Genomic DNA, 19,753 nt, shown 5'->3' on the forward strand with positions numbered 1-19,753 from the left:
TCAAAATGGACTCCGGGTTGTACAACAGTCTATGCATTTTTTAGAGGATTGAGGTCTGGGTGAATCCAGAAGATTCTTGTTAGTCTGCTTTAGTCCAAAGCAAATTCCAATATGTTTGTGAGGATTTTCCAAAATTTGACCCAACTGTCTCATAGCGTTAGCCATCAGTTCAACTCAAAAATACTTTAATCCCAAAGAGAAATTAAGGAAATCTGCCACAAACTGTCACCCTCAGATGTAAGACAATTGGTTAGGATGTTCAAGAACGACCCCTTGGTCGTTCCTGTGTTGTTCTAGAGCAGTTTTTAGTCCATGGCAGGCTTAAAGCGTGGACTGAGAGGGTGCAGACCAAAAATAAAGCTCCTACTCTGAAAGTGACAAAAGCAGGGACTAAACTAATCAGGTTAAATTAACTGTTCAATTTTCTGCACCAAAGGGGAGTTAAACATTCCTAAATAACTAAACTAAAAGCTTTTTAATGGTTACAAGAAGCACATGGTTGCACTGCAGCTTTTAAAACATGTTGAGCAAACGGTAGTGCGGCTGCATCTTCAGATATGCATTGAGAAAATTCAAAATCAATTTAACGTTGTGCACCACTTTTTGCTTTAAAAAAAAAAAAATGTTGCAATGGTCCCAAATTAATGTGACACTCAAGCAAATAAGAAGCTAATCAGAACTGTACAAATTGGTTATTTAAAGGCTGAGCAAAAATGATTTAGTTGCACAACAATCTAAAAATACTTTCACACAGGAACAAATGTTTAGCATTTATTATTCATCAAAAAATAAACATTGAAAGTAGTCCAGGGAAAGCAGCTATTGCAAACTCAAAACCAGGAAAGAGATGGATAAAAAGGAAAATAATGAAGCAGGAAAAAGAAAAGCTCACTTTTCTCACGATGTTCCATCATCAAACCTTTAGAAGCATTTAACTCATTTTCTCAGAAAGTTAACAGCAAGAAAAAAGATTTAACAAAATTCTTAAACTGTGTACTTAATCTGAGAGTGAAGGTAAGAGTTCCCAAAAGTTGCATATAGCTCTTAAAAATGTCTTTATATTTTGCTATTACAAAAAATAAAGTGTTTATATTCCATCCACCTGTTATTGTTTCATTACAGCATTTTTAATTCATAAAAAATGCTCTTGTTGGAAGGCCAAATGGACATTTTTGCCAGAACTGCTGAGTGAATTTGACAAATCAGACAGCAAATTAAAGTAAGACTCATTTACAGCAAATGAACAATGGAGACCCATCCAGGCGGTCTTTAGTGTCTTTGAGAGACCACTACAGCACATATGTAGCAGACACTCATCCAGTTTTCTAGCTTTCTGCTCCCTCACTCCTTTGGATACTCTCCAGCAAATGCTGTTCTACACGCCGATTAATGCTTTGGAGATCTTTCAGATGGTCAGGTGGATTTTCCAGCTCCTCTTTAAGGCATCTTGTGATTTCAAGCCTTCTGTAGTCCTCTGGTTGCACCAGACGTCGTACAACATGAAGAGCTCGATCCTTCAGACTGTCAACTGTTGAAAGCCAGACATGTTTAAGGGAATTTGTCACTTCATTGCATTTATGTATTTTATTCCAAATTGATCATAATCTTTATTATCAGATGCATGTATCAACAGGAGAAAGATCAGAATCAGCAAATTTCCCCGATTGGTGCAACTCTATTATTAGAATAACAAATCATTGATAATTAAACCAATGAGAAGCTTCTAATTACTAAACAAATCCCTGCATATCAAAAGGTACAATTTTCAAATAAACCAATTCAAGAATCAGGACTTCTAGTCATCAACATTTAGTGTATAATTTCAATATTTCATATTGTTGTCACTATGTTGGAGGTGATCTTTTAGGGCTGTATACATTTATTTATGATTTTGTGCATTTTGTTTGAAGCTTAGAACACAATTGGGCTCATTTCTTTCATGAATCTGTGGGGTAATTTATACGCAATTTAAAACAAACCAGGCTGGCCAGAAAGTTTAGCTTTACTGTTTATGCACAACTAATTTAATAAAAAGCAGTTCGAAAGCCCCCGGCAAAAAAAAAAAAATCATATGATTAGTAAAATTATACTACTATGAATTCCATAATTAATGTTTGACGGTATAGATGTGTTGAATAACATGATGAATCCTACCTGGTAAGGTTATATTAACATGCACATCCTCTTCATTTGATGGTTTAGGAACAAAAAGCTCCTTGCAGTTAACTTTTAAAGGTTCATCCGTCTCTGCATCTCTGAAGAGCCAAGGGTGACCTGAACAAATATAAAAACAGTGGAATATATATGAAATAAAAGTTGACCAATTAACTGGTGCCTCACCACCACCAAATGTTATTTTTCCATCTGCCAATTCGTTTGATCCAAGATCAGAATTTTGGAAATTTCTTTGGGTCTGAAACATTTGTGTGTAGGCTGAAACCAGCTGGCTGCAGAAGCAACTCTCTCCCTCTACATCAATAAAGATCTGGTGGTAGAAACCCTTCTACTGACTCACATGCAGCATGTTTACAGATCTGCTCATGTGATCGCAGCCTCTGAAGGTGAGCGATTTCCTGACACAGATGAAAACATCCAAGCCAACTGCTCTGAGACCAGCTGGAACTCATTTTTCACCAAGCTACGGCTGACTATGGGGTTGCAATTCTTCCAGCAGCACATAGAGACTGGAGCCCTGCTGGCGAATCCTCTGGGGTCTGCCTAGTGCGTTTTTAATTGACAGGAGGCTATAGTCACCTGAATTGACACAGCCATGCTCTGCAAAGAAAAACACCAGGTGCAGAGGTGTACAGCACACTGCCTTTGGACTGTAGTCTAAAGCAATGTGAGCATTTTCAGAAATCCCAAATCCCACTTGTCCTTCTTGGCAGACTGCATTGAGTCATGTGAAAATCTTCTGGATGAGGGGATTATGGTTTAGAGTCATTTTCCAGAGTTCCAGTCAAAGACTTTTGTAATTAAGCAGCAGCATATGAGGAAATTCTGGAAAAAAATGTTTATGGTCCCAGCTATGCGGGAAAGGTTTGGGGACATTTCTTTCCATATACCAGTATAACTGTGTAAGGTCCATAAAGACACGGTTGAGTGAGTTTGGTGTGCAGAAACTTAGCTGACCTACACAGCCATTACCATGACCTGACTGAGCACCTGTGGGATGAATTAGATCAAACACTAAGTCGAGCCATCTCGACCAACATCAATTAGTAACCTCAAAAATGTTCTTAAATAATGGTCAAACTTTCCCAACAAATACCCTCTGAAAGCTTCTATTTGACAAAAAATGTCTGATTTCCATAGAAGCAAGTAATTTTTTGAATGAAGCAAACAACACTTCAGTTCATCTTTTCAAGTTACAAAAAACAAATCTACCAATTTGATACATCAGCACATGCTTCCAGTTTCTGGAAGTTGCTTCCACAAACTGGAAGTAATATAATACTGTACTATAATTACATAATTGTGGTATCTTTAATTCTTCTACTGCTCCATCAAATGAAATGGTTATTTTTTTTATTTTACACAGTGCTCTGAAAACATTTGCTTTGTTTTTTTCTGAAAAGGTGTGTTGGCTTAACACCAGATGTAACAGAAGACGCACCTTCTAAAAAGTCCTAAAATATTCTCTCAACTCCGTAGGGTGATCAAGATGTTTCTTTGTTCTTCTTGGTCAGCAGTGATTTTGGCCTCAGAATCGAAGTCTTTGCCCAGTTTCTTTCTTATTGTTAAGTCATGAACCGTGACTTCAGCTGAGGCAAGTGACACCTGCAGTGCTTTAGATGTTGTTGTGATCTCCTGGAAGAATGGCTAATGCACCCTTGGAGTTTTTATGGTAGGCTGGCCATTCCAGGGAAGGCTCACCACAGCTTGACTTTTCTCTCCGTTTGTAAATAACACCTCTCATTGTTGTTTTGTAGGAATCCCAAAGCCTTAGAAGTTGGCCGTAACTTTATCACTTCTCTCCATCCAGGACTAGGGTCAGGGAAAGGGAAAGGGCAGCTAAAATCTCTGCAGACCCCACACATCTTGCACACAAACTGTTTAGGCGTTTACCTTCAGGGCGGCGCTACAGAGCGCCGTTTGCTAAAACCAGCCGCTAGAGACTGTTTCTTCCCCCAGGCTGTCTCTCTGATGAACACTTGATAGTCAGAGGTCCAGAACAACACCATGCATACTTAGACTCTCACGTTATATTCTCTGTAAAGTCACTTGTGTTTTCAAGATATTTCACATTTTTTATTTCCATTTATATTTGAAAAAAATAAAGCTTCACTGAGAGCAAAGTGTACCAGCGTCAAATTCCTTGTTTGTGTGCACAAACATGGCAACAAATCTGATTCTGATTCATGCTGGAACAGTTTAATTTGGATAACTTTTTCCCTTAATAAATAAAGTAATTCGAAATCTTTTTTTTTTTTCATCTACTCTGGTTAGATTTGTCAGAACCTAAACTTTGCTAGAAAAAAAAAAAACATTTATTTGCAACAAAACAAAACCTATATGTACGAGTAGAATAGCTTTACATAGACCTGTAAAAGTCTTGAAAAGTTAGTTTAAGCTAGAAACCTGTGACCCTTGGCTCTCCCATTGGTCCACAGAACCAACTGGGACACAATAGTGGACAAGAGGTGAAATGGGCCTCAGCCTTAGCTCGCTTGAATTCTGTAGATATGTGGAATTTTAAGTGTTTCAATTTAAAATGAGCAACAATACTTTGAGAAAGATTACAGCTTCGTGATAGACGTCCCTTTGTTATAGTTAAAACAATGATGTTAATTAACCGTGAACTCCAGAGCGGATGGAGCTCACTCACTAACTCACTCACCAACGTATGTGATCATTCTCCGTCCAGATCCTGGCAGCATGTCTGCGTAAGGTCGTGGCTCGCCGCGGTAATTTATCCACAGCGGCCGGACAACACGACTGGTGCGGTTACAGAAGACAACATTAACGCGAATCTGGCTGTTCAGAGAGCGAACCAGGGGAAGAGATTGTTCTCCCTCCTGAGGCATTGGTCCTGATCACCGACTCGGAGGTTACTGCAAGATTAGCTCAGCGGCAAACAAGAGAGGAGCTAGCTTAAATTAACCACTTGCCCTTTTTGTCGTCGAGGTAAACCCATCAAATCAACGACAAATGTGTCTATTTCTCTGTCTAGCGTGTTGACATAGCTTAAAACGCAAGCAACTACGTCAACACGAACCGCGTAGGAAAACTGCACCTAGCTCCTTTGGCTCTACTAGGCTGTTTATATTCCTTCTTCCGGTAGAGAAGCAGTACTATTCAGTATTCTGATTGGTCAGAAAGCTATGACACGGCATCATGGCCATGCGTCTCGTGCGTGCTGTGCGTAGCGCAGAGAAAGAACGACAACAGATCGAATCGGTTAATGGCACTCTGCTACTGAAGCTTCGAATCCCAAACAGCGCCTCTGCGCGTTGTCAGAGCCAGAAACAAACCATGAGGATTGTGTAAGCATAATTGGGTGCATTGTTGCCGTTGAGTGACAATATGGAGCCATCCAAAAAGAGGGGTCGTTCTGATATGTGGGGACACTTTAAATTGATCGCCCTTGATAAGGTAGGTGTGCTGACTCGTCGATAGGTAACGTAGCAACAGTGAAGATACATAAACGACAGCATTTGTGAGTACACTACTATACATGTGGTCTAGCTTAAGTATGTGATAAAGAGCATATTTCGTCATATTAAGAGCCATAAAATCTACGCATTTTTGAAGTATGAAACATCAACCAATCTTAATCAGCCTCTTTATCGTTTTGGAAAACATACAAGTAATTTTTAAAGCCGCCTCTGACAACAAAAACGGATTTGTAGCCGCGCCCCCATAAAAACAGGAAGTAAGTACCATAAATGGCTGATGACTGTTTTCTTTCATCTATAAAACAAAAAGAGGATAGAGTGAGCACTTTAGCAACAAAGATCATTAATGCAGAAAACGTAGATAGGCTGGTTGGAAATAAACAGGTGACATTTCATACAGTCGTAAATCCAGTGTGCTTTAAATGAAAATAGGTAAAAGTTAAGCAATTTTAAACAATGTCTATAGATATTTAAAACGGCACACACACACAAGTGGATATCACATACAATCAAGAAAATGGAAATAAAACGAAAACACAACAAGAACAAGAACATTTTCCAAACAAAATACACGAGCATAACTAAAAGTTTGAGAAAAACGGTATGTTTTGAGTTTGCTGTTAAAGCAAAACACTGTAGTTAACGATCTGTCTTAAGGGGCCACAGCAGTTCTTTGTGAGAATACACTTTATCAGGTTAACAGAGGTTTTTACTTTTTATGTGTCCTATGTTACTAAAAAATGTTTGCCAATGTCAGTGAATCACCTTAAGCTGGTGAGTCAGAAACAATCCTCCTAACTGTTCAGCCATAATAATTAGCTTTGGCTGTGACGTTTTATCTGCATCTGACACTTATGAAGGAGAGAGTGTGTGACTGCATCTGCAGTCTGATTACTTATCAGTATTTTGACTTTCTTTCCATAATCACCTGGAAAGCATCAGCTTTAAATGACTATTTAGGGTAGGGCTGCATGATATTAGAAAATCTTGCGATGGCGATAGTAATTGTAAATATTTTTATGACAATATCAGGTATTATATATACTGTTTTCTTCTTTTATTTCTTTTTCATCTGTGCTTCTGTCTCTCTATGACCTTTAGCATTTTGGGAAATTTATTTGTGTGTCCAGTGTGAGCATCTGCTGCCGTGAGACACCATGAGGCTAAATATTACATTAGCAATGCTAGTTCATAATACTTGCGATATATTACCAACAAGTATTGCATTCCAAACAGTTCTTTGCAAAATATATATTGCACATGATATACTGCACTGATATTGCAAAATATTCGCAATATATTGTGCAGCCCTAGATTAGGGCCAACCATCATGTTGTAGGAGAAGTATCTGTAGACAGACCCTATAGGTCCAGTACAAGACAGACTCATGTCATCTACAGAAATAGTTGATTCTGGAGTTTTAGGGTGTAGCAGAGATGGACAAGAAGCTGAGTACAGGGAGCTCGTAGACCGCTTTGTGGCATGGTGTAGAAACAGTCATCTAATCTTGAACGTAAATAAGACAAAGGAGATGACTGTAGATTTCAAGAGAAACAGGAACAGGTCAAACAATTTTACTATCATGGAAGAAGAAGTGGAGGTGGTGGAGGAGTATAAATACCTCGGTGTTCACCTGGACAACAGACTAGAGTGGAGATGCAACTGTGAAGCCATCTACAAGAAGGGACAGAGCAGACTGTACTTCTTGAGGAAGCTTAGGACCTTCAGTGTTTGCAGCAAGATGCTGCATATCTTCTATAAGTCTGTTGTGGAGAGTGTGATCTCTTCTGCCATCATCTGCTGGGGAAGCAGCATCAGAGCCAGGGACTTAAAAAAACTCATCATGCTGGCTCTGTTCTAGGGACTCCCAGAACCTCTGGAGATCACTGATTATGTGGAGAAAACTGAGACTTGCACACCCACTGCAGTGGTTGTGTAGATTAGGGTAGTCTGGTGACAGTTGTTTGACAGTGATGTGTTCCCCTCCAAAACATAGTAACTATGCTGGTGGCAACAGGGGCAGTGATTACCATGCCTATCTGAATGCTGGCAGGCGATGTTTAAAATCACAGTTTTTGTAGTTGATTATTTGTAACTCTGGTGACTTACAGGATGACATGGCTCAACACAAAGCTCATTCAAATACCTTCATAGGGTACTGGCCTCTTAGGTCTCAAAACACCTGATCTCAGACAGCATTTTTCTCAACCTCCTCCTCCTCACTGAGTACATCACGGCATAAGTCATTACTTTACCAACTTAAATTTGAGCTGAAGACTTTGCTATTTCCTCTTTGGTAGTTATTGTGTTATGGGCTTAAGTTCAGCACTTAATACATAATTTCATTGCTCTTTGGAAACTTTCTCTGTCATTCTTGGCTGCCTTGTGCTTTTGGTTTTTGCCTTTCATGCTCTTTTCTATTTTACATATTTCTTGCTTGTGGTCAGTGGAAACTGATTTAACTATCAGGAGCTACAATCCTACCACTGAAACAGATGGAAACGTTGGTAAAAGGATTTTATATGGCCATTAAGGAGCATTATAGTGAAATAAATGTGTACGATTAGTGCAGCCATCAGGGTATAGCTTTTTAGACTCCGACAGCATTTCTATTTTCAAAAGCCTTTCTTTACAGGTCAGATGTTTGGTGTGTTCGGCTGAGCTGAAGTATCATGGGAATACTTCCTCCATGATTAGGCACTTTTCTACCAAGCATGGAGCTGTGGTTAACCAGGGGAAGACAAACAAAGGTAGGATATATTTATTATAGTATTAAGAACTAAAATATTAACACAATATGACCATATTCCATAAACCACCACCTTCTTTCACATTTTCCGTTTATTTATTGTCTTGTCTTTATTTATTTTTCTTAGAGGACAAGAAACAAGATGTGGATGAGGCTCTTATGAATGTGCTGGAGAAAGACTCGCAGCCAATTTCCATAGTGGACGCATTGCTTTTGAGTGACAGTATGGAGCGACCCAGGAAAAGAGGTCGTTCTGACATGTGGGAATACTTTAGTCAGATCACTCCTGATAAGGTAGGTGGGCTGGCTCTTTGATGTGTAATATTAGAACAGTAAAAAATGCATAAACAACAATAAATGTCAGTGCAGTACTATGGTCATAGCCGTCTGAACAATGCAGCCAGTGGAGCAGATGCTCTCCCATTTTTAAAAGTGGAGGAGGAAACGTATTTTTCTCCGCCCCCCATTTTTGAGCCAAAATGATCTTATTGCTCCCTAAATAAAGCCTGACAGATCTTCAAAGTTTCTGTTAGTTCTTGAGAAGCAAAATTATCAAACAAAAAATAATTATTATACTCGGACACTATGGCAATGGGCAGGAAAGGTAAAATGAACAAAATCTCAATCAGCCTTTTAAGTGTTTAAGTGTCTAGCTGTACACTCTTTAAATCAGTATATTTTAAATCAATATATAACCGATGCAACAAAAATCAAAAGCCGAGGTTCAAACTTGAGATCTCTGGCTCGAGAGGAGGGCATCTTAGACGTTATGCACATATACAGGGGTTGGACAATGAAACTGAAACACCTGGTTTTAGACCACAATAATTTATTAGTATGGTGTAGGGCCTCCTTTTGCGGCCAATACAGCGTCAATTCGTGTTGGGAATGACATATACAAGTCCTGCACAGTGGTCAGAGGGATTTTAAGCCATTCTTCTTGCAGGATAGTGGCCAGGTCACTACGTGATACTGGTGGAGGAAAACGTTTCCTGACTCGCTCCTCCAAAACACCCCAAAGTGGCTCAATAATATTTAGATCTGGTGACTGTGCAGGCCATGGGAGATGTTCAACTTCACTTTCATGTTCATCAAACCAATCTTTCACCAGTCTTGCTGTGTGTGTTGGTGCATTGTCATCCTGATACACGGCACCGCCTTCAGGATACAATGTTTGAACCATTGGATGCACATGGTCCTCAAGAATGGTTCAGTAGTCCTTGGCAGTGATGCGCCCATCTAGCACAAGTATTGGGCCAAGGGAATGCCATGATATGGCAGCCCAAACCATCACTGATCCACCCCCATGCTTCACTCTGGGCATGCAACAGTCTGGGTGGTACGCTTCTTTGGGGCTTCTCCACACAGTAACTCTCCTGGATGTGGGGAAAACAGTAAAGGTGGACTCATCAGAGAACAATACATGTTTCAAATTGTCCACAGCCCAAGATTTGCGCTCCTTGCACCATTGAAACCGACGTTTGGCATTGGCATGAGTGACCAAAGGTTTGGCTATAGCAGCCCGGCCGTGTATATTGACCCTGTGGAGCTCCTGACGGACAGTTCTGGTGGAAACAGGAGAGTTGAGGTGCACATTTAATTCTGCCGTGATTTGGGCAGCCGTGGTTTTATGTTTTTTGGATACAATCCGGGTTAGCACCCGAACATCCCTTTCAGACAGCTTCCTCTTGCGTCCACAGTTAATCCTGTTGGATGTGGTTCGTCCTTCTTGGTGGTATGCTGACATTACCCTGGATACCGTGGCTCTTGATACATCACAAAGTCTTGCTGTCTTGGTCACAGATGCGCCAGCAAGACGTGCACCAACAATTTGTCCTCTTTTGAACTCTGGTATGTCACCCATAATGTTTTGTGCATTTCAATATTTTGAGCAAAACTGTGCTCTTACCCTGCTAATTGAACCTTCACACTCTGCTCTTACTGGTGCAATGTGCAATCAGTGATGACTGGCTACCAGGCTGGTCCAATTTAGCCATGAAACCTCCCACACTAAAATGACAGGTGTTTCAGTTTCATTGTCCAACCCCTGTACATGTACATTTAAAAAAATTTGAATATCATGAAAAAGTTCAATATTGTTGGTCACTCATTTCAGAAAGTGAAACTCATATAGATTTTTTGCCCATTTTGTGAAATATTTCAAGCCTTTATTTCTTGTAATTTTTATGATTGCCATATAACTTTTGGTCTGTGAGGGACTGTCCTGTGAATACCAGCCCAATGCGGTGGTATCATAAAACAATCGGTGAAAGGGTGAATTCAAGCACTGGCGTTTTCAAACAGGAACACCTACACACATAAGCCCCTTTTCCACCACAAGCCTCAGGAATTTGGGTGCTACTGTTTCCATTGCTCAGCTACAGACCATTCATTTAAATTAGTCCAGTAGGTTTGTATTAAGAATACAAATGCCAAACAACCAAAGCCTAACTAAGAAGCTTTATCTTTTATCTTTTTTTTTTTTTTTACTTTTAGGAACAAAACAGAAAATAATGGAACAAATCAAATTGAAAAAAACATTAGTAATCACGCTGAGTCTGACAAAATCTATAGACCAAGCAGCAGGTCCTCGTTGTTGTGTTTGTGTCACGTACAAATCACATCACGTCACTAATTGAACTGTGGGGCCGCCTTGCTATTGATGATTCCGTCCACTCTAAATAGGTACTAATGGAAAAGGGGCATATGTGTGTACCTTAAGGTATGACTTTTGAGACTCAAACTGCCTTTTTATTTTCAAAAGCCTTATTTTACAGGTTCGGTGCTCAGTGTGTTCAGCTGAGCTGAAGTATCATGGCAATACTTCGTCCATGATTAGGCACTTTGCTACCAAGCATGGAGTTGCAGTTAACCAAGGAAAGACAAATAAAGGTAGGATATACTGTGTGTACTATACTTTTATTATTAAATGCAGCTTCAAAGGGCGGGACAGTGTTCTGTGTCCTATTTGTGCTGGTCTCCAGCCTGGATAAATGGAGAGGGTTGCATCAGGAAGTGCATCCGGTGTAAACCTTTTGCGACATCTACCATGCAAGTCAAGAACATGTCTCCATACCAGATCAGTCGAGGCCTCGGTTACCAACGACCGCCATTGGTGATGGTGACCAACAAGGTACCAGTGGAAACTGGGCTACTGGTGGTCAGCAAAGAAGAAGAGGAGGAAGACATGTCTATTGGCAGAGAAAGGAAAGGAAAGACAAGAGTCTAGGACTAAGAGTAGGGACTTTGAATGTTGGGACTATAACAGGAAAAGCTAGAGTTGGCTGATGGTGCATGGGAGGAAGGTGGACATACTGTGTGTTCAAGGCTAAAAGCGTAGGGACAGAGCTAAAGTTGATCCACCATGGTGTGGATGGGAAGACAAATGGCACAGGAGTTATCTTTAATGAGGAGTTTGTCAGGAATGTTATGGAGGTGAAAAGAGTGTCAGATAGAGTGATGAGTCTGCATCTAGAAACTGAAGATCTGTTGTTTAATGACGTTAGTGGTTTTGCCCCACATGTGAGTAAGATACAAAGGAGAAGTTCTGGAGTGAGATAAATGAAGTGATGCAGAATATCCCCAGAGATGAGAGTGGAGATTTGTGTAGATCTCAATGGACATGTTGGAGCAGGGAACAGAAGTGATGAGGGAGTGATGGTGGGTTCGGTATCCAGAACTGGAATGCAGAAGGACAGATGGTGGTAGATTTTGCCAAGAGAATGGAAATGGCTGTAGTGAACACCTTTTTCCAGAAGAGGCTGGAAGAGCAGAGGTTGGAGCACACAGGTGGATAACATCTTGTGTAGACGATGTAATCTGAAGGAGCTCAGTGACTCTAAGGTAGTGGTAGGTGAGAGTGTTGCCAGACAGCACGGGATGGTGTTGTGTAGAATGACTTTGATGGTGAGGAAGATGAAGAGGACAAAGGCAGAGCAGAGAACAAAGTGGTAGAAGCTGAAAACGGAAGTAAGTTGTGTGGCTTTCAGGCAGGAGTTGAGACAGGCTCCAGGTGGCCAGGAGGTGCTTCCAGATGACTGGACAACTACAGCTAATGCTATCCGGGAGACAGACAGGAGAGTACTTGGGATGTCTTCTGGAAGGCAAATTGATAAGGACACTTGTTGGTGCAATGAGGAAATACAGCAGTGTGTACGGAGAAAGAGATCAGCTAAGAAGTTGGACAATGCAAGGCAAGGACAGAAGAGAGTATCCAGGAATACAGGGAGATGCAGCATAAAGTAATGGAAGAGGTAGCTCAGGCAAAACAAAGGGCATATACTGAGTTGTCTGACTGGTTGGACAGTGAGGAGGGAGAGAAGGATTTCTAGTGGCTGAGAGACAGGGATCGAAGGATGTTCAGCAGGTTAGAGTGTTTAAGGATCGAGGTGGAAAGTACTAACAGGTGCAGCAAATGTGACAGGAAGATGGAAGGAGTACTATGAAGAGTTGATGAATGAGGAAAATGAAAGAAAACAAAGAGCAGAAGAAGCGAACATTGTGGATCAGGAAATAGCAAAGATCAGTAAGAATGAAGTAAGGATGAAATTGAAAAGGATGAAGAGTGGAAAGGTAGTTGATCATGATGATATACCTGTGGAGGTATGGAAGTGTCTTGACAGAGACAGTTGAGTTTTTGACTAGGCTGTTCAATGAGATCTTAGAGTTAGACAAGGTCTGAGGAATTTAGAAGAAGTGTGCTGGTACCTTTTTTTCAAGAACAAGGGAGATGTTCAGAGTTTTGTCAACTACGGAGGAATAAAGTCGATGAGTCCTACAATGAATTTGTGGGAAAGAGTAGTTGAAGCTAGACTGAGGTCAGAAGTGAGCAGCAGTATGGTTTCATAACAAAAAAGTATTACAGATTAAATATTTGCTTTGAGGAGCTGCATTGTGTTTTTGTAGATCTAGAGAAAGCATATGATAGGGTGCTGAGAGTGGAGCTCTGGTATTGTATGAGGAAGTACTTTAGAGTGCTGCAAGACATATATGAGAGCTGTAAAAAAGCTGCAGGGTTTGCTGTAGGTCTGTAACAGAGAAGTTCAAGATGGAAGTGGGACTACATCAAGGTTCGGCTGTAAACCGCTTCATGTTTAATGTGGTGATGGACAGGTCGACACATAAGGTTAGACAGGAATCTCGATGGTCTATGATGTTTGCAGATTACATCATGATCTGTGGTGAGAGCAGGGAACATGTGGAGGAACATCTAGAGAGATGGAGGTTTGTCCTGGAAAGAAGAGGAATGAAGGTTAGCCATAGCAAGACAATACATGTGTGTGAATGAGGTGGACCCAAGTGGAGCTGTGAGGTTACAAAGAACAGAGATAAAGAAGGTGGGGCATTTTAAGTTCTTGGGGTCAACAGTCCAGAGCTACGCTGAGTGAGAGGTGAAGAAATGTGTCCAAGCAGGTTGGAATGGGTGGAGAAAAGTGTCAGGTGTGTTGTGTGAAAAGAGTCTCAGCGAGAATGAAAGGAAAGCTGTACAAGATGGTGGTGAGACCAGAGATGCTGTATAGTTTAGAGACAGTGTCACTGAAGAAGACACAGGAGGCAGAGCTGGAGATAGCAGAGATGAAGATTTTGAGGCTCTCTTTGAAAGTGAAGGGGATGGATCAGATCAAGAATGAGTACATCAGAGGGACAACTTATGTTAGATGTTTTGAAGATCAAGTTAGAGAGGCCAGACTCAGGTGGTTTGGATATGTCCTGTAATGAGGAGGTAAGTGAGGGCATTGGTAGAAGGATGCTGAGACTGGAACTGCCAGGCAGGAGGCCTAGAGGAAGACCAAAGAGATTTATGGATGGAGTGAAAGACGACATAAAGGTAGTTGGTGTGAGAGAAGAAGATGTAGAAGATAGGGTTAGATGGAGACAGATAACTCACTATGGCGACCCCTGAAATGGAAAAGCTGAAAGAAAAAGAAGGCTATGCTTTTATTATTAATAACAAGAACAGTAACACAACATGCCTCTTCACACTTTAATGCATTTACTTTTTATTTCTGGATGTCTTCATTTTATTTGTCTTAGAGGACCAGAAGCAAGATGGAGATGAGGCTCTTGTGAACATGCTGGTGAAAGACTCGCAGCCTTTTTCCATAGTGGATGCATTGCTCTTAAGTGACAGTATGGAGCGACCCAGGAAGACAGGTCGTTCTGACATGTGGGAATACTTTAGTCAGATCACCCCTGATAAGGTAGGTGTCCTGTCTCTTCAATATGTAACATAAGAACAGGTAAAATACTTAAACAACAATAAATGTCAGATCAGTATTGTAGTCAGAGGTGTCTGAACAATGCAGTTAGTGGAGCAGATGGTCCTGCATAGTGGAGGAGGAAACTTATTTTTCTGCTTTAGTGATCGTGCTGCTACTTAAAGTCTGACAAGACTAAGAAGGATTGTAGTAGATTCAAAAGAAATTGATCATATCTCGATCTGCCTTTTAAGTGTTTTTTTGCATCATTCTCACTCATGACTGACTCACACATTTAAAAAAAAATTGAATGTTGTGAAAAGGTTTAATATTTTTTGTCACTCATTTCAGAAAGCAAAAGTCATATTATATGGATTTATTACACATAGAGTGAGATATTTCAAGCCTGAATTTCTTGTAATTTTGAAGATTATGACTTACAGATGATGAAAACCCAAAGTTTAGTGTTCCAGAAAATTAGAATATTAATTAAGATCAGTAAAAAAGGATGTTTTAAACAGACTTCAAAAAAGTATGTTCACTTTTTTGCACATACTACTTAGTTGGGCCGCCTTTTGCATGAATTTCTGCATCAATGCAGTGTGGCATGGTGGCGATCAGCCTGTGATTCTACTGAGGTGTAATGGAAGCCCAGGTAGCTTTGATAGCAGCCATTGGTACATTGGCATTGTTGGGTCTGGTGTCTCTCATCTTCCTCTTTACAATACTCCATAGATTCTAGATGGGGTTCAGGTCAGACGAGTTAGCTGGCTAGTCAAGCTCAGTAACACCAGGGTCATTGAACTAGCTCTTGGTATCTTTGGCAGTGTGGGCCGGTACCAAGTTCTGTTGGAAAATGATATCGATATCACCATAAACCTTGTCAGCAGAAGGAAGCATGAATTGCCCTAAAATTTCCTGGTAGATGCTGCGTTGACTGTGGCCTTACAGCAGATGACATGGTATAATGAGGACATGGAACACCATATGCTGTCATTCAGAACAGGTTTACTCAAAGCCCCGGAACAGGTACAGCCCAAAACATTCTGCGTACTCTAAGCCTTATGGGAACAGTAGTCTTACTGCTACAGACATGACACCCCAAATCACCACTGACTGTGGCAACTTCACACTGCACTTCAAGCAACTTGGATTCTGTGCCTTTCCACCCTTCCTTCAGATTCTGGGACTGATTTCCAAATGAAATTCAAACTTTACTTTGATCTGAAGAGAGAACTTTGGACTACGGAGCAACAGCCCAGTTATTTTTCTCTTTAGCTCAGGTAAGATGCTTCTGACGTCTCTGGTTAAGCAGTAACTTGACACGAGGAATGCAACACTTCTAGCCCAGGTGTAGGATTTTTCTTTGTTGAACCACTCTTGATGTGCTGACTCCATCTTCAGTCCACTCCTTGTGAAGTTCCCTCAAATTCTTTTATGGATTAAGCCAGACAATCCTGTCATACCTGCAGTTGTCCCTTTGTTGGTGCACCTTTTCCTGCCACACTTTTTACTACCAGTCGTGTTTCTATGAACATGTTTGGATACAGAACTCTGTGAACAACCAGCCTGTTTTGCGATGATCTTTTGTGGTTAACCCTCCTTATGGAGGATATCAGTGACTGTCTTCTGGACATCTGTCATGTCAGCAGTCTTCCTCATAATTGTGTAGGCCATAATATGCCCATTACATAACATTTATACATTAAAAATGTAATATTCAATTTTTCTGAGACGCTGAATTTTAGTTTTTTGGTATCTATAAGCCATAATCTTTAGAATTAGTGAAATGAAGGCTTGAAACATTTTACTCAATGTGTAATGGATCTATATAACATATGAGTTTCAGTTTCTGAAATGAGTGACAAGAATATTGAACCTTTTTGTGATTTTGTAACTCTTTGAGATGACCCCTGAGAAAATGAGGCAGAGTTTTGGAGTATTGTATTCCTTTCATTTGATGTTTTTTTTAGTACTGGGGGGGGGAGGGAGATGCCCAGCTTTAGCATTCAACCTTAACATGTACCCATCAGGGAATGACCTTTGAGCCTCAACTGCCTCTTTATTTTCAAAATCTATCTTAACAGGTCCGATGCTCGGTGTGTTCAGCTGAGCTGAAGTATCATGGCAATACTTCGTCCATGATTAGACACTTTTCTACCAAGCATGGAGTCCCGATTAACCAGGGGAAGACAAATCAAGGTAGGATATGCTGTATGCATTATACTTTCAGTATTAATAACACGAACAGTAACGCAATGTGCTTCTGCTTCACACTGTTATACATTTCCTTTTTATCTCTGCATGTCTTTATTTATTTGTCTTAGAGGGCCGGAAGCGAGAACTAGATGAGGCTCTTGTGAACATGCTAGTGAAAGATTCGCAGCCTTTATCCATTGTGGATGACTGTGGCTTCAAGGAGTTTGTGGCATTGCTTGATCCCACATACACTCTTCCATCCAAACTGGCTCTTAAGGACATGGTAATCCAGAGATACAAGCAGCGGAAGACCATGGTCAAGGCTCATGAACAAGAAGATGGAGACTCTGACCCTGACCCTGACTGCTGATTTTTGGACCTCCGTTCATATGGATGCAAATGTAGCAGTTACCTGAGGTTATTTGGATGATTCTGCCAAGCTGGCTTCGGTGCTTTTGGGAATGCCGCCTTTCCCTGAAGCTCATACAGCTGGTAGCATCTCTGCTGTCAGAAGATCTCTCGTGAAGGAATGGATCATCGAAGGTGTTGTGGAATTTTCTTATCAAAGTGGAGAGAAGTTGACTCACAAGAAGAGAAAATCCGGACTTTGTCTTTATAAGTTTTATTCAAAGGCATTAAGCATTTGAATGACTCTGTCACCGAGCAAGTCAGTTAAGCAGAGCCCCGATCAACAGTTACACACAGTAGTTATACCAAACATGACAGTGTTATCTCAACTTCAAAGAGTCTGTGTTTTATGGCCCAGACCCTCCTTGGGTTCAGACGTGACAAAGTTATCTAGGAACAGACCTAACTGCTCTTTCAAAGGCATCACCCTAAATGATGGGTCTTAACCATTAAACTTCTGATAATGGCTTTTACAGCTTCCTCCTCTAACACAGATGTTCTGAGGAGTGAGGTAACCTAAAGGTCATACACTTTGGAGCACTTAATAAAAGAATTTCCATTACAAAGGCAAGGTGGCCTCGATTATGATCGATGCAGGAGCTAATATGTTTGCCTCTGTTAGAAGTTAAAATCTGAGATATGCACTTTGCTTTGTTCATTCTTTTGTTGTATTGATGAGGAACTCTCTTGATGCATCTCCTGGGCTAGAGGGCCTATGCACAAGAGCACAAAAGGCAGGCACATTCTTCCAAACCACCTCTACAGCAAAAGAGCAACTCAACGAAGTGCAGAAGCCAATAAATCTTGTGGTGATTAAAAGGTTATTTTGGAGGTGGACACATGCTGGAACAGAACTGTCCTTATTCTACAGGGTCTTTCTGATGAGAGACAGTCAGTGGGGACAGCTCATGTGGCGCTGACAACAGACTCTGAGCAGGAGCAGTCCAAGGAGTAGAAGGTCTCGGAATCATAGTTTCCCCAATGACAAAAGCATTAACATATGTGTATTTGTAGAAGTCTTATAAACAAAATAAAGGTACCAAAGTTCACAAATTGTGCTTTGATGAATCTGCATTTAGTCTAGGATACATCATCGTTTCATTGACAAGTACAAGAACTCTAGATATTGAAAATAAAAGTGATCCAAGTTTGTTCAGTTGCTAAAAAAAAGCTGTGACTGTTTTATTATTGTGGAACCTGCAGATGCCGAGACTCCTATTCAAGAAGATTCACACAAAAAATCTGGAAATAATCCAGAAGAGTCTGGAAAAGTATGGCTTTTTGTAATAAAAATGTACAGGAATGCTGCCTTTAACAGGCCTGCTAGTGATGTTAGCTTCAGTAGATATACAATGTTAGTAGATATATTTTCCTCTTTTTTGGGATAATTTCCTATTCTGGTATGATCTGCAGAAATTAATTAGAATTTTTAGTGTTAGTCTCAGTTTGCTGTATTGGCTACAGCTTGAGAACAAAGCCAGTTACAGGTTAACCTGTAATAGACGTTTTCTGGCACATTTAGTTAATTTTTTGAATGTAGCCATTTTAACAAAGGCCCTGTGTTATCTTACAACCTTTTTAAAAAAATAATCTCATAAAAAGCACTTGTCCTCTCAAACTCCGGGATGTTGTATGTGAGAAAATTCTGAACAAATTCAATAAAACAGTAGGTTTTAATATCAGAGTCTACAGACTTGCAGCTGAGGTGACAAAATGTCATTTTTTTAGCATAATGTGCTAAACAGGATAAAGCCGGTGCAGATTGCCTCCATGCCACGCCGCATTGAAGCAGTAATTCATGCAAAAGGAGCCCCATCCAAGTATTGAGTGCAAAAGAGTGAACTTACTTTTCTGAAGTCTGTTTAAAACATCCTTTTTTATTGATCTTAAGTAACATTTTCTATGAAACTGAACTTTTAATTTTTATTATCTGTAAACCATAATGATCAAAATTATAAGAAATAAAGGCTTGAGATAGATATAGGTAATGAATCTATGAGTTTCACTTGCTGAAATGAATGACAAAAAGTATTTATCTTTTTCATGATATTCTAGTATTTTTTGTGTACCTGTATATCTCACCAAACACTATTTAGCATGGTGATGGTAGCATCATGCTGTGGGGATGACATGGGAGAAAACAGAAAGAAAACCTGTCAGAGGCTCTGAAAGACTTGAGACTGGGCATGAGGTTCACCTTCCCTGATAAAGTGCTACATAAATAAAGCTGACAACCTTCCAGGAAAACACAGCCAGAGCTATAATTTATTTCTTTTTTTTTTTAGTTTAGAGCATATTTCTATATTTGACTTTTTAGGCTACACTTTATTTAGCCTTTTCCTGGTTTTGGTACCCACATTTTGCACCTACTCAAGTATTATTTCATCCCCCTCTAGTTCTGTTTTGTAAGCACACTATTTTGTAGCCATGCTATACAAGGTTTATTTTATTGCAGTTAGGTTTTTTCTCGTATAATTGAGTTGAACGGTCGATGAAATGTCTAAATCTCATGTTTAATTTAATTCAGTTTTATATTTTTATCCTATAACTTTCTATTACTCTTTATTCCCATTGTTTTCGAC

At 40.2% G+C, this 19,753-nt stretch overlaps 2 protein-coding genes across 2 annotated transcripts; one reads left to right on the forward strand and one right to left on the reverse strand.

Annotated features, from left to right (window-relative positions):
• Positions 1 to 758: 758 nt before the first annotated feature.
• vhl (von Hippel-Lindau tumor suppressor) lies at positions 759 to 5,251 on the reverse strand. The gene is made up of 3 exons (XM_047347786.1): positions 4,841 to 5,251; positions 2,155 to 2,274; positions 759 to 1,528 (listed from the first exon to the last, which is right to left on the reverse strand). Exons 1-3 carry the CDS (start codon positions 5,025 to 5,027, stop codon positions 1,326 to 1,328), a joined length of 510 nt encoding a protein of 169 aa, XP_047203742.1. The 5' UTR covers positions 5,028 to 5,251; the 3' UTR covers positions 759 to 1,325.
• Positions 5,252 to 5,367: 116 nt separating this feature from the next.
• LOC124856861 lies at positions 5,368 to 19,423 on the forward strand. Its single transcript, XM_047347785.1, has 7 exons — positions 5,368 to 5,595; positions 8,254 to 8,368; positions 8,495 to 8,661; positions 11,145 to 11,259; positions 14,401 to 14,567; positions 16,652 to 16,766; positions 16,892 to 19,423. The coding sequence occupies exons 1-7, from the start codon at positions 5,527 to 5,529 to the stop codon at positions 17,131 to 17,133; spliced, it is 990 nt and encodes a 329-aa protein (XP_047203741.1). The 5' UTR covers positions 5,368 to 5,526; the 3' UTR covers positions 17,134 to 19,423.
• Positions 19,424 to 19,753: the final 330 nt, after the last annotated feature.

The sequence above is a fragment of the Girardinichthys multiradiatus genome, chromosome 20 (assembly GCF_021462225.1).
Source record: "Girardinichthys multiradiatus isolate DD_20200921_A chromosome 20, DD_fGirMul_XY1, whole genome shotgun sequence".
Taxonomy (NCBI): Eukaryota; Metazoa; Chordata; class Actinopteri; order Cyprinodontiformes; family Goodeidae; genus Girardinichthys; species Girardinichthys multiradiatus.